Source organism: Equus przewalskii, chromosome 18 (genome assembly GCF_037783145.1).
Source record: "Equus przewalskii isolate Varuska chromosome 18, EquPr2, whole genome shotgun sequence".
Lineage (NCBI taxonomy): Eukaryota > Metazoa > Chordata > Mammalia > Perissodactyla > Equidae > Equus > Equus przewalskii.
This window is the reverse complement of record NC_091848.1, coordinates 31,525,551-31,541,374: the sequence shown is the minus strand read 5'-3', so window position 1 is coordinate 31,541,374 and position 15,824 is coordinate 31,525,551. Positions and strand designations below refer to the sequence as shown.

Sequence of the window (15,824 nt, the reverse complement as noted above, 5' to 3'; positions counted from 1 at the left end):
ATTTATGTTTCTATCACCTTTAATAAGCTTTATGCTTCTGTAGGTCAGACATCATGTTTTATTCATGTTTTAATCTCTCTGTGCCTCTGGTTGCTCATCTTTAAAATACAGATAGTAATAGTACTAATTTCATAGAGTTTTATGAAGACAAACTTAGTGAAAACATTTAGAATTCTTGTAATAGTACCAGGCACATAGTAAGCTCTTAGTGGTGTTAACTACTAGTGCTATTATCATCATCATTATTTGTTATCTAGTGCCTGTAGTCAATGTCATATTGTGTAGACAATGTCATACAAAAACATGTATCCTAAATATTATTAATTCATCAAATATTTGTTAGTGTTTCCTATATTCAAGACACTCTATAGACTACAAAGATGAATCAGGAGCCCATTTTTTCAGTATGGTTGAGGAACAGGAATGAGATATGCATGTAAATAATTCTAATACAAAATAAAAGATACTAAGTGATATAAGAGGTAGAGATATAGCAACACTGCTGTTTCTAATAGAGGATATTTTCAGATTGCAAGGATCAGGGAAGACTGTTGGAGTGAAATGGAATTTTGTTGAATCTTGAGGAAAATACAAGATTTGGATATGTAGACATTTGTGTTGGTCATGTAAGAAGGCGAAGATATTCCAAGGATGACTATGTAAGTAAAGATCTGGAGAAGGAAAATCTTGAGATTTGCTTAGGACAATGGCAAGTATTGTCTAGGAGATAAGCTCAGAGAAGACTTGAAAGGTAGTTTGGATCCAGATACTGATAGAAAGGTCTTGAGTGTCAGACCACAGATTTTTGCATTAAATCTGATTTATTATTTAATAAAGCATCAGGGTTTTAAAAATTATAAATAAAAATAATGAAAATTCATGAACTAGGAGGTTCTCCTTGTTCCTGTTCACTGTAGATAATGGGAAGGCAGTTATATAAGAAATTATCCTGAAGTAGATGAATTGCCTCTGTCTGTGAGGCAGGACCCTTCTGAGTCTGGTTCAGCTCCACTATGTGACTCTTACCAAGTCAAGTACCCTCCCTGCCTCTCCACTTGTAAAATAATAACTATTAAGGGTGCATATAGAGGGACTCTAAAGGTATCTTCTTTTCTAAAACTTTTGAGAGAAAAGAGCATGTAATGGGTGCAGGGTTAGGAGCAGAAATTATTAATCCCAATGAAATAGGCTGTTGTTCTTAAGGAACAACTCTACTCTTACCCTTAGCAGGCATCCTAACCCTATCAAATTTTAAAGAAATCTTGAGTTTTGAGATTTTTCCAAATATTTACTTGGACATGCAATAGGAGATCCTAAAGGTTAGTAGACCCTAGGTCATGGCCTCTGTAACCCCACACTCGAGTGTTTCAATTTCCTGGTGCTGAATGGGCATGGGCTTTGCTGAGTCACAGTAGTCGATCAAGGGGAGTCCTCCACTAATTCCTGTCCCTATCTGGCTGAGCCATCATGATTAACATTTGTACTCATGGCCCTAAGGCATGGAAAGTCCCTTATTCAGGATGCCTTCTGAATCACCAGAAGAAGACTGAATTATAGTCTGCCTCAGGTTTCTTGGTGGGAGAACATGTTATTGTATTTCAATGTTTTGAAAATTGGGATTAGAAGTCTACTGTGGAGGGATCTTTGTGTAACCTGCGATGTGTGACTAATCTTAGCATCCCTCTCCTCAGCCATTCCAGATAATAGAGTTTTCTAGATTTGTTTTTATGCCTGAGAATAAGACTGTTTAATCTCAAGGAGAGAAGAATATTCTCTTGGGAGAATTTGGACTATTGAAAAAAAGGTAGTATATATACACTTTTTTTTCCTATTACACATTATGCAGATATGAATATAGTGCAGGGGGTTTTTCTTTTTCTTTTTTCATTCTTTCTTTTTTATTAAAGTATAGTTGACAGACAATATTATGTTAGTCTCAGGTATACAACATAGCGATTCAACATTTATACACATTACAAAATGATCACCATGATAAGACTACTAACCATCTGTCACCATACAAAGTTATTAAAATATTATTGACTATATTCCCCATGCTGTAGATTACATCCCTGTGACTTATTTACTTTATAACTGGAAGTTCGCACCTCCTAATCCCCTTCACCTATTTCACCCATGCCCCCCCCCCTCCCATCCCTCCCCTCTGGCAACCACTAGTTTGTTCTCTGTATCTATGAGTCTGTTTCTGTTTTGTTTCTTCACTTGTTTTGTCTTTTAGATTTCATATATAAGTGAAATCATATGGTATTTGTCTTTGTCTGATTTATTTCATTTACCATAATACCCTCTAGGTCCATCCATGTTGTTGCAAATGGCAAGGTCTCATTCTTTTTTTATGGCTGAGTAATATTCCCTTGTACATATATACCACATCTTCTTTATGAATTCATCTATTAATGGACACTTAGGTGGCTTCCATATCTTAGCTATTGTAAATAATGCTGCAAAGAACACAGGGTTCATATATCTTTCTGAATTAGTGTTTTTGTTTTCTTTGGATAAATATCCAAAGGTGGAATTGCTGGATCATATGGTAGTTCTATTTTGAATTTTTTGAGGAACCTCCATACTGTTTCCGTAGTGGCTGCACCAATTTACATTCCCACCAACAGTGCCCAAGGGTTCTAGTGTGGGCTTTTAAAATATTCCGATATGAAAGCAGTAAGTACTTCAAGGGGTGTTTGGCTTTGCCACCTTCCCTAGAGGCTTATACAAGAAAAACACTCTTCCTGTGAATCTTGTAAAAATGATCACGTATACAGTTTTAAAGTACGGGATTATCAATAAGAGACCTCCCCACGTTTGGGGACTCTGCTTCTTGGTAGATTATTGAAAAGAAGCTAAAATGAGCACCTTAAAAGGTCTTCAGTGGCTTTGGAGAACTTTAGAAGCCTTGGAGCCCGTTCATGGAACAGTTTTGAGGGGGAGGCCAAAGGAATCTCAGGCAGGCAAGAAAACTCTGAGTCTGCGTAGCAAAGAAGCGGGAGAATATTAATCTTTGGTAGACCCAGGGCTACTCCCACCCCTCCCCCCCAAAACACAACAAAACAAATACGGGAATGCGAAGAGAATATAAAATCAGTGGGGAAAATAGGTGGAGGAGGCGGAAGCATACACCTGGAAAGTTACTGCGGCAGCGAGGAAGGGAACCCCACATTGTGAGCATTAAAGAGGCTTTGTTACTCCCCTCCTCTTCCCTCCCTTCTGTCTTCTGAATAAAACCAGACCCAGTTCTGAGACCCTAGTCTCCTCTAAGCCTTCCGTAATCCATCCCGGAAAGTCGTATGAGACTGATGCACAATCCCAATCCAATCCATTTTCTAGTTTGCAAAGGAAAATCCGGTCCAGCGTTTATTTTTAGCAGCGCTTCCCTGTGACCGAATGCTACAGCGCTACAGCGGGGATAACTGAGGACTGTATTGGGCTGAGAAGCGAAGGGGGGCGGGGGAGAGGGAGGCGGAGAAAAGGGGAGGAGGGACGCCCTGCGCATGCGTGCCAGAGTCCATGCAAATCTGCTGTACATCCAGAGAGCAAAGTGGGATGATCTGTCACTACACCTGCAGCACCACGCTCGGAGGACAGCTCCTGCTTGCCCCTTCCAGACTCAGGTAAAAAAAAAAAAAAAATTCTGAGAGGGCACTGTGTGCATGTCTTTCAATAGCAGATGCGCGTCGCAACCTATCCCCTGTAGAGGCAATCTGCTACTGCTGCTAAGTGTCCTTTGGTGGCAGATTGCAGCTTCAAGGTTTAAGAAATCCCGTCTTTCAGGAAGCCTGAGGGGAAGGAAGGAAGTACGGGCGAAATCATCAGATTGGCTTCCCAGATTTGGGAATCTGAAGCGGGCCCACATCTTCCGGCTAACTTCCATTGAACTTCCCAGCACTCGAAAGGGACCGAAATGGAGAGCAAAGGTATGTGGCTGTTCCCATCGGGGGACTTCCCTCTGCATGTGCGTGTGGCCGGGGCAGTCCTCAGCGAGGGGACTGCAGTGCTTGGGGAGCGAGCCTCGTACTAGGTCGATAGGAGAAGATGCTATGTCCGTTGCAGCACCAGGGAAGTGTGGCAGGAAGGCGACTTCTTTTTAACTCCCACAGCTTGGAAGACAGTGTTTAATACTCCATCAGTTGCGTAGTGAAGTGTGATGAGTTTTTTTTTTTTTCTTTTTGGGTGAAGGGGAGAGCCTTTAGATGGTGGGGGAGGAGAAATGTGTTGGTAGAGCAGTTTCTTTTTTGTAAAATGGATGGGCTCAAATAAATATATTTCATTTGCTTTAGGATTGCTGACAGGCGTGTTTCTATCTGATATGCGATAATGCATTGCTATAAAAAAAATGTTTGATTTCTCCACCCCCACCCCATGTAAATGGTATTTCTGGGTGTGTATGACCACATCCTACTGCATTTTGAATATATATCAGCAGGGAAATTGGGTCTATTTGAAACAGTGTGCGTTAGAACTGACCTCTAAGAAGAACAGTGGATTGGAGTACTGCTTGGCTCCCAAGCATGATGCATTTACTAGTTCTGGACATGTATACATTAATATTCTCCTCATAAGCAAATCTGCATAATGTACACATACTAACTGGTAAATGAACTGTAAAAATCAACTTCTGATGGCATATTTAACACATATAAACAAAATGACTATTAAAATTGTAAGATTGGATATCCTTTGGGTTTAACTCCATCTATGCAGGTCTCTTCTTCCTCCCTCTTCTCCTCCTGCCTAAAACGCCCACCAGATTGCAAGAGCCTTGAGTGATGTGGTCACATATCCAGGAGGAATATTGGATGTATTTAATTCTGGTGAAATCAGAAGAAATGATGTCAACTTTTATGAAACTATATTCATTACCCAGAACTCGAGAAGCTATATTTGAAACAAGGTTTTATTTTTAAACCAGGAATGTCAGTCATTGTGGTAATATGCTCAGGATCAGAGAGTGGTGGTGGGTTACCTATTTCTGGGCTGATTAATAAAACTGGAGTGTCTGCTGATAGCAGGTATATGTTCAATGAAGTATTTTAAGTATTTAATTAGTAGAGTTAAGTATTTGAACCTAGGTAAGCATTTACAATATGAAAAGAACTGAATCGACATGGATTCAGACTAGCTGGCAATTTTCAATTTAGACAAATTATGATTCACTGATGGGCATGACTAACAATGATGTACATATACGAGAGAACCCAAGTCTGTAAATATACTGAGGTATATGTTTATTAACTCTATTGTAGAATCCATTTTAAAATGAGAGGCCAGACTTAACTCCTGGAGGTCTGTAATATTCTAGTTGACTAAGTATTTCTGGAACATAAGCTTAACAACAGACAGAGTGTCATTTTACTATGAAGCAGGTTTTTTTGTACTTAGATGACACCTGCTATTTGGTTATTTGGCACGAGTTCTTGATAACATTTTTGCCTCCAATTTATACACTAATTCCTGGTCCATCATAAAAAGAGGATGTATCTTTTAGCGACAATTTTTTATTTCCCTTCTTTGCCTATAAAATATGCTACATGTCACTCAAAGTTCCAGGTGGTTTATATCTTAGATTGAGAACCATAGCGTTCTAGCTGTTCTGCCAGGCTTGGAGTTCAGAAAGGAGAATTTCAGAAATATATCTGAGAAGAATCAGGCCAGAAGTTCTGTGCTAATCCAGATAGCAGAGATACAGGCGTGAATCACAGTGCTGACCCAAAGGCAATGAAGAATTTACCCCAAGCCAATATTGTGGTCATTTTGCAGAGGTACCACGATTACCTTAGGCCAAAGACATGATGAAGGTCCTTATGCATGTTAGTTCTTGGATTTCCTTTACAAAATTGAATTAGCCAGATAGTGATCATATTAAGGATGCATAATTATTTACACATTGGCCTCTCTTTCTAAGTTGATGCAAATGGCACAGCTAAAAATGGTAGCGCACTTGAAATTTTTATTATAAAAGGGAAAAAAGTGTATGAATACAAGTGTATCCTATTCTGATTGGTGCATCTTTCATACTTTGTGCTGCCATGTACAAACTTCTTTCCCCAACAGATTCAAATCTAATTCTAGGAAGACATTCTCAAATGTAAGTACATATAATTATTTTTTTTTACTGGAAACTCTTTTAAGATATACTTAGAGAGTATTATTGCATGATTCAGTTGAGGGTTCAAGAGTTCTCCATCCCAGAAAAAAATCTAATGGCCCGATTCATCTTAAATCTTGTTGCCAGCATTTGACAACCTTCCTATTACCTCTAGCAGAGTCTCCAGCAAGTTGAACATCAGTTATCTACAAATAAGATCATTTTTTATTTCTTACTTATTGCTTTGCATCACTTCCTGTTATCCAGGGTAAAGAGGAGAGGAAAATAAATCAGTTGACCTAGCAATCAATTCACGATCTAATTTCAGTGATCTTTGTTTACCAAGGTGGTTATTATTGCTTCAAAGATTTGGGTTGGTGCACAGTCTGAACAGCTTTGACAGAATTTGTGTCTTTCAATGGTTCACAAACTTTGCTGCACGTTAGAATCATCTGGCATGCTTTCTAAACATCCTCATGCCTGGTCAAACCCCCTAGCAATTTTATATCAGGATGTTGGGGTGGCAGAGAGGCATAGGAATTTTTTAAAGATCTCAGGTGCAGTGATGTTTTGGAACCACTCATTTAGACTCTTGATTATCAAAATGTGGTTTGAAGACTACCTTTTTAGAACTGCAGAATCTTGATCGTTACTCCAGGCTTGTTGAATCATAATCTGATTTTTAGGAAAATCCCCAGATAGTTTGTATGCACATTAAAATTTGAAAGGCATTGATTTAGAGTGAGGAAAGAGGTTTCCTCTCTCTCTCTCTGCTCTTTTTTCCCCCTCCTGCCTGTATCACATCTTTTCTCTGTCTAGCTAGGTTCTCAACCTCAGGCTGGCATATTAGAAACACCTGTAGAGCTTTTAAAGCATAGAAGTGCTTAGGCTACGCACTAGACATTCTAGTTTAATTGGTTCTGGAGTGGGATCTGGGCGTAGGTATTTTTAAAAAGCTCCCCAAGTGATGGTAATGGATAGCCAGGATTAATCACTGGTCTAGGCACTTGCTACTCAAGCTGTGGTCCATGGACAAACCCCAGGACCCTTGGAACTTGTTAGAAATGCAGAATCTCAGGTCCTACCCTTGACTTACTGTATCAAATTTGAATTTCAACAAAATGTGCTGATCATTTGTATGCTCAATAAAGTTAAGGAAGCACTGGTCTAGATTTTAGGGAACTGATTGTATCTAAGAATGACACCACTCCAGGAACCTCAGTACAGAAGATTTGATATTATCTGACTAATCAGTGTGGAAACTCCTGGATATGTGATCACGGTATAGGTCTTTGGTTGCTTTTGGAAAGATGGAAAGAAAATGCAAAAGGAATTGCTTGCCTCATGGTTAGATCAGAAAATGGACTCACTTTTAAATACCCTTGCTGCTCTTCCTCAAGCCATTTACTTTCAACTCCTGATTATCTTTAAAGGCTTATTCTGTAGGTTCCCTTTGAGCTACTCACAATGTCCTGGTATTAACCCATGGTAGTGTGATATTAGACTGCTTAAATCCAGGCACATCTTAACAGAATGAATATAGTATCACCTTCTTCCCGTTGTCGTATGTCTCTCTGCTCAACTCTTTTGAGATTCATTTGATATGCCCCTTGCTCCATACATTCTTCTCTGACCCTCCTCACATCTAATTAATATTTTATTGACATTCTTTATATAACCTAAGTACCTGTTTGTCCCTCACATACTGCATTTTTTACAATCCGCATTGTAATTTTCCTGTTCTTTACTTAAGCAGGTATTTATTGAGTACCTGCTATGGTCCCAATGCGCTTAGTTCTGAGAATGTAAAAGAAAACTAAGATGCAATTATTGATCTTAAAGACCTCACTCTCCTGTCTCCACTAATAGATTAACCTTCTGGAGGGCATAATCTGCACCTCTAACATTCCTGCAGCTACCCTGGTGCCGGCCTCAGATAAAAATTTTGGTTTACATAGTAGGAATTCAGATTATATATGCTGAATTGAATAGGCTTAATTAGTTTATCATGCCCTGTTCATACATCCAGGAGGTTGTAAACTAGGAGAGATGAAAGAAGCTTGGCTATCGGAAACATCAGTTTGATTCCAGAACATAGAAGGCAATAACCTGACCTGCTTTCTCTATAGAGAGCGGCAGATGTGTTCCCAATGAAGATTCAACTCCGTTCTGAGTTTCACACCAATCATTAGACTTGAGTCAGGGGCATGAACCAACATATTTAAAGTATAGATGAGTCGTTCTCTGAAACCAGGATGGTTTGCCCCGCAGGAAAGAAAGGAAATGTCTATGTAGTAACTAGTTTAGCCGAGCTGGACAGTAATTTTAAGAAAAGCTACTTTGTGGCAAAAAAATCCACAAACAACTAAAACTCTGAGGCCATTGTGGAGGGATAAGTGAAATATAATACAGTAAAACATATGACATAATAGAATAGGTGTTGGGCGTAGGAAATCCCTGTTCTTATCTCAGCCCTGATGGTATAACCTTGGACAAATCACATTCCCTCTCTGAATCTCAAGATTCTTAAATATTAGAGGGAGTTCATTTCATTTAATTCAAAATATTTACTGAGCTGCCACATTTTTCCAGGCATGTTGTCAAATGCAGGGGATGGAGATATAAATGGTGTGTTAGCTTGCCCTCCTGGGGCTTACAGTCTAGGGAGACAAGAACAGGCTTACGACATGTTGATTTCTAACATTGTATATCTCTTCTGCATTCATCTTTCAGAGTTCTGGTAGGTTACCCAGGAGACTAGAATACAAAGTCTTGCAGCGATTAATGACCTCTATAGAGGCACTTAACATTCCACAGCACTGATGCCTGCCTTTTGTTCCCCCTTTGATTTCTTTAAACAAAATGTTTGTGCGTGAGAACATTTGAACTTGAGCTAAGTATCTACTCTAAAACCGGTTCCGACTGACTAGCTACCTAGCTAGTAACCTATTGTCTGACTTATTATGAGGCTTTCTAGCTTTAGTAAAGAGTCTGGAGGTGGCCAGCTAGTTTTCTCCCGTCATTCCCTTATCCCTGTCCTTTATGTCTTTAAGTTTCTGAAGTACTGACCCTGGTAGGTATGGTATTTTGTGTCTACTAAGTGACCAATAATGGTGTATTGGATTTGTTAATATTGGGTTTTCTGATTTGTCACATATTAACAGTTGTAAATAACATTCATGAGACACTTTGTATTTTTTCAAAGGGCTTTAATGTATGTAATTTTTCTTAAAACCCTGAGATTAGGCATTTTAACTTCAATTAATAGATAGTGAAACAGGCTCAGAAAGACTAAGTGACATAGGCAACTCATCTTTTGTTTCTCTGTAAAATAAGAATTATTGTACCCACCCCAAGCCCCATACCATAATATCATGATTATGAAATTAAACTTATACCAAAAAAGCATTTAGAGTTCTTTAGAATCGTAATGGTGGTCCAGTGGTTAAGATTCAGGGCTCTCACCGCCGCAGCCCAGGTTTGTTTCCCCATCAGGGAACCACACCACCTGTCTGTCAGTTGTCACACTGTGGTGGCTGCATGTTGCTGTGATGCTGAAAGCTATGCCACTGGTATTTCAAATACCAGCAGGGTCACCCATGGTGGACAGGTTTCAGTGGAGCTTCTAGACTAAGAGAGACTAGGAAGAAGGACCTGGCCACTCACTTCTAAAAAAATTGGCCATGAAAATCCTATGAATGAAGTGCAGCATTGTCTGATATAGCGCTGGAAGGTGAGAGGATGGCACCAAAAGACTGGGCAGTGATCTGCTTTGCTGTCCACAAGGTTGTTGGGAGTCAGAATCTACTCCATGGCACTAACAAAGAATCATAGTCTTTCATCATTAGTAGTTGTGTTTGTCTTTTTACTAGACTTTGAGATCCCGGAGGGGAGAAATTAGTCCTTTGCCATCTTTGTAATTTCAGCAGCAAGCATGCTGCATAGACATTCCACAAGTCATCTCCATTGACTTCTGCAAAGGCTTTAATTTGCCAAAAGGAATTTATTCTGTGCTTATTCCATATTTTTTATGGTAACTCCTTGAATACCTGAATTTGTCTCTGTGTTGCTTGGACTTAGTTTTGAGATAGTTGTATAACATCTGTGGGTGTGGGGCTGGAGATCCATTGGGTCAAGTTTTACACGTTGGATGGGTATAAAACATAAACTGTGTAAAATCTGGCCACTAATAAGATTCTTAGTCGGGGTGCACATCAGAATCACCAGGCACCTCGTGGTACATGGGACTCAGCTATTTAAGAAGCACCTTAGGTGATTAGGATGTGCGTTCTCAATTATGAATCAATAGATAAGCTACAGGGTGGTTAATATGAAATGATAACATGTACCTGTGTCCCTTATGAGGAAAACTCATAGCACCCTTACTGCCTGGGCTGTGACTTTTGTTATCACCCTCTTTAGTGTTAAGAGAATGTACACGTGGAAGAGAGACCCAACTCCTGTACTACAGGCTTGGGATAGAAAATAAACATGTAAATAGATGGCAAGTGTCTGAGGCTAAGAAGACACATTGTTTCCTCCAATGTCTTCATCCTCATCTCCTCCTTAACATCCTTGCATGCAGAACACAGTAGATTTTTTCTCCAAGATCTATGGCTATAATTCTAATTTTAATTTGCTCTTCTCTCCAGTTACTTTTTGAAGCAGTCTCTATCTCCTTGTCTTTGGGAATGTGGGACTCCCACCCAAGGAAATCATGGTATTTTGCTGCTGTGATGCAGCTGATGGTACCTTGGCAGAAGTCCCAAAGGACACCTGTTGCTCCTTCATGGACCTTTTCTTTTTTACTTGTTTTTTTAAGCATATACTTTACTTAGCTTTTTTTTTCTGGTGAGGAAGATTGGCCCTTGAGCTAACATCTGTTGCCAATCTTCCTCTTTTTTCTTCAGGAAGATTGTCATTGAGCTAATATCTGTAGCAGTCTTCCTCCAATTTGTATGTGGGACACCGCCACAGCATGGCTTGATGAGCATCGTGTAAGTTTGTACCTGAGATCCGAACCTGTGAACCCTGGGCCACCAAAGCAGAGCATGCAAACTTAACCACTATGTCACCAGGCTGGCCCCTCTGCCTGGCTTTTTACTTGAAACAAACTCCACCACCAGTGATTCAGGGAGCATAACTAACTGAAAGTGGGCTTTAAACTCTGTAAAAGAAGGAAAGGGAGGCTGTTATTCTGTGGTTCGGTTTTTGTTTTTCTCCTGTTTGTGGACTGGCCATTAACCTGAGAAGCAGCCAAAGGGGACTAGACTGCAGAAAAGAAACCCAGAAGCTTCCAGAACCCATTCAGAAGATAACTAAACGCATCAAAGATTCCCTTAACCAGCAGGCAGTGCCAATCTGCCAGTAACATGTCCATCTCTCCCTACCCTCATTCCTTCCTACAATTATCATGCATGTGAAACGGTCGGGTTTTTCTCAAATCCTCAAATACTGATAGCATACAAACAGGTTGAGCAAACCCAACACAAGGCAAATTGGGAAATTTCAACTTTTTGGAAACCGAAAATCTAGATATATTTCTGACTTTAAAAAAATGTTGAGGTGTTTTTTCTCTTAGTTTCATTCACATACTAAACTGGGTTTAGATGATCTACAAGTAAGAGAATTTCACAAGATTTATTACATGATAATTCTAATTGTTAAAATCTGGACAGTTTAAAATTAGGTTATCTAAGCAGTTTTCTCCAAAGGCATTGCTTTCACTTCAAAATATTTTTAACATTTCCAGCACGATTTAAAGTTGAATTTTGTTCACTTCTTTCTCTCTTCTGAGATCTAAAGGAGAAATATCTGCTATGAGTCAAGAGGAAGGTTGCCACGTAAATCAAGCTTTATTTGCAAGCCTACCAATAATTCAAAATGAGATGACATGGGAACTTTTTATCTGTGGACTTTGCATTGGCATCAGCATAAAAAGCAAATTGATAATGCAAATATAGCAAAAGCCTCGATAATACTAGGGCGAGGGAGACAATGGAAGCAATTTTAAAACAAGATGATTCATTGATTTGTTTAATAAGCAGTATTTATTGAGTACCTATCATGTGTTAGATTTCCTAAGGCTGAGCTTTTCAAACTAGGGTATGCATAGTGGTGAGATTATGAGATTGTATACTGGGTGATTCACTGACGTATGGAAAACGTGATGCATGTTCTGGTGAAATAAAACTAATATTAGACTAGATGCTAGAAAACCGGGGGTCAGGTTCTAGTCCCTTTATTCAATGAAGGAATCTTGGGAAAACTCTTCCTTCTTGTCACTGGAGCGCAACATCCTAAGTCTTGTTTTTTTTTTTTTTTTTTTTGGCTCTATTTGCCTATCGATTTCTACTTTCTTGTTACAAAGAAACTGCTTTTTCAGCTTTGTTTGTATTCTTCCTCTACTTGATCCTTTTTAGGCTTGATGTCTCTAGAAAGGGTGGTCATAATTACCACAATAATTTTGAACGACCCAGTAAAGGTTTGAGCTAGCTTTCTAATGCTGTGAGTTGTGTGACTGAAGTTGTTGAGTCTATAACTGGGTTGAGCAATTAATTTGGTTTCAAATGAGAAAGCACCAAGACTGGGGAAAATTGCTACGTGGCCGGAGTTTGTCGATTGCATGACTCTGACCACACATGGGCCCAGCTATGTCTGAACTGATGGGTGGGTGCAGCGGCCTCATGGAAAAGACTCCAGCTGAGGAGTCTGGGGACTTAGATTTGAATCCTGATTCCTGCCCCAACTCATTATTATGAGTTTGAGCTGGTCACTTCCTGTTTCTTTCCTTGTTTCTTCATCTGTGAAACAAGGGTGGATTAGCAGCAGTATTTTCATCTCTGCGATTGTAAGAACAGCATTTGTGAGGTTTCTGTAGGGACTACACATCTTGTTTAAGGATTTGTGGTTGATGCTTTGATCTCTCCTGTATCTTCGGCCAACTCGGTGGCATTTTTGCAGATGGTACATTATGTTTTTGTAATTTTTTTCACCCTTACATGTGTCTTCTTTACTATAAGATTAGTTTATTTATACGTCACTCATTTGTGAAGTTGATTTGGTGGATATGATTTTCTCTTCTCTCTGACCCCTAACCAGCATCTTCCCCCTACAAAAAGGAAAGACAAATAGAATAATGCCAAGGAACCCAAGTGCTGAGTGTTTTACTGACATTATAGAAAGGAAATTGGATTTTCTTTTAGTTCTCAATCAGTAGTAATATATTATTCAAAAATTAATTGCACTTAGTCCTTCATTGTCTTCAAACAATTTAAAAACCAATAACTATCTTTTCTGATGTTTCATTGGCTACTGATCATTTTAGATAGAAGTGTTTTTTGCTTCCAGATGAAAGTTATCCAAAGTCTAAGAGTCTTGTGGTTATTAAGCTGAATTTCTTGATTATGCAAAGAATAAAATACACTGATGGGGTGGAATATTTAACATCCATTAACATGTTTATGAACATGAGTTATAACTAGAAATACCGGTAATTTGATGATACTTATTTAAAAAAACAGTGATGTGAATATATGTACTGATTGCAATAATGTATAGTTTAGATGTCCCTGAGCCTACCGTAGATGGTAATATGCGCAAAGTGGCAATATGTGGGTAGTGATTATTGGATTATGAATGGATTCTTTTCCTTTTTCAAATCTTTCATCAGTATTTAAGTTTTTAAAATAAAGCATCCATACACTAGGTATTGGGCTCAGTTATAAACTTTTAAACAGATCTATTTAAAATGAACTCAAACAAATCTCTTCATACTTCATGGTTTAATGCTTTATTCATGTGAGATATTGAAAGGACATTTGAGGAGATGACTGAGTCTTTTGAAATAACGGGTATGTAGCTTTTACTATATACCAAGCACTGTTTCTCGTGTTAACTCACTTAATCCTCGTAACAATCCAATGAGCAGGCACTATTGTTATCCCTGTTTTAAAGAGAGGAAAACTCAGGCCCAGAGACATTAAAAACCTGTCCAGATCATACAACGAGTAAGTGGCAGACTGGCTTCAGAGTCTGTGAGCTTAACCCCTACTGAATATCTAAGGCAAACTTTGCTCTAGTCTGGTCAATTAACCTACCTTTATTATTGAAAAACTAGTCCAGCTGTGTAAATATACATAAAACGTGCACGTTTTATTAGCCTTCAGGATACCCGATTTCTGCAGGCTCAGTCTCTCCCAAGCCCTGGGCCAATGAGATCCAGACTTGGGGAATCATTAGGAGTTCCTGCCTGCTATCAGGTGAGTATGAGAAAGAGCCCACTGCTCTCCTGTGCCTCAGGTTGGCTTCCAAGCCCAGGGGCTTAAGTAATTCTGGAGTTGCAACTGCCTTTTCCCAGCTCACTTGGAATAGCTGTCCTGCTTATCTGGGAAGCTCAGTGGTATGGTAGACAGATGAAAAGACCTGAAGTCTGACACACAACTGGCAACTTGTTAATCCCTGTGACTTGGGCAAGATAAATATGTGTGTCTTTGCCTCCTCATTTTGTACAATGGCTCTTTGAAGATTAATGGGACAAATAAAGAAAATATATATAAAGAACCAAGCACAAAATCAGTACTGAATAATAATAGCTGCTGCTGTTGTGGTTATTATCTGATCCTTAGGTTTACTACTTAATCTGTTCCTGTATGGGGCTGGCTTCTTGCCTTAAACTCCCCACTATCACGTTAGCCCCTTTGCAGCGAACTAGATACAGCTTTTGGTATCCTTCACGCCACCACATGTGAATGTTCCTGATGCAGAACAAGATTCCTACTTGGTGCTGGAAGCTGCGGCCTTTCTTACCCTTAACACCATATTTCTTCCTTCCCCTATCATTGTCTCTCCTCGCTACTTTGACACCAGCTGTGACTGGCCTAGAATTGGCTCCATTTCTTCATACTTTTCTTTAGACTTCTGACCCTTGCTGCTCCCATTAGTTTTCTCGTTCATCCTGCCTAGCTCTAGTTTACTCATTTTTCTCTGGTTGGAACCACCAGAATGCCATGCAGCTGTGGTATATGGTTTAAAACCATATTTCTTTAAGACATACTAGTTTAAGTCATACTGTAAAAATTAGAGTAGTGACATCAATTGGTTAATCCACTGATCTTTTGATCTGAATTTTTCTAATTTGTTCCCATTGTCTGGCCTAAAATGAAGTCCAGTTTCCTCAGAAGAGAGAACTTGACTGTTGTGATAGGAATGGCGACATTGTTGGCTGGGTCTAGGAAACATTTCATTGTACATGTCAGAATAGTGAGAACAACTTTCTGCCCAGTGGTATGGGGTCAGGGATTTTCAAACTTAAATATGCATCATCATAACTTGTAGCCTTGTTAAAACATAGATTTCTGGGTCTCACTCTCATAGTTTCTGATTCAGTGGGTCTGGGGTGGGCCCAAGAGTTTGCATTTCTAACAACTTCCCAGGAGATGCTGACGCTGCTGGCCTAGGCATCACACTTTGAGAACCACTGGTGTGGACAACCTCATCTAAGATTCTTGTGTGTTGTATCTATAAATAAATGTGTATTTTGCTGATTATTGAGGAATGTTAGAATAGGGGATCATGAGGTAGCATTCTCATGAGGGAACTCCATAGCTTAAAAGAATAAACAAGACCACATCAAGAAAATCACCCCAACGTTACCCACAATCACGCTGGTTAGTTACGATTCTATTAATAATGTATACAAATGATACATGCATACAAATAA

The 15,824-nt window shown here is 39.2% G+C and overlaps 1 protein-coding gene across 1 annotated transcript in view; it reads left to right on the top strand.

The window, feature by feature from the left end:
* The first annotated feature begins 3,391 nt into the window (after positions 1-3,391).
* Positions 3,392-15,824, top strand: part of FGF12 (fibroblast growth factor 12) — a 506,805-nt gene continuing 494,372 nt past the window's right edge. Inside the window, exons 1-2 of the mRNA XM_070582533.1 lie at positions 3,392-3,629; positions 3,790-3,932. Of these exons, the coding sequence (XP_070438634.1) occupies positions 3,920-3,932 (13 nt within the window). The 5' untranslated portion in view covers positions 3,392-3,629; positions 3,790-3,919. The remainder of the gene's footprint in view (positions 3,630-3,789; positions 3,933-15,824) is intronic.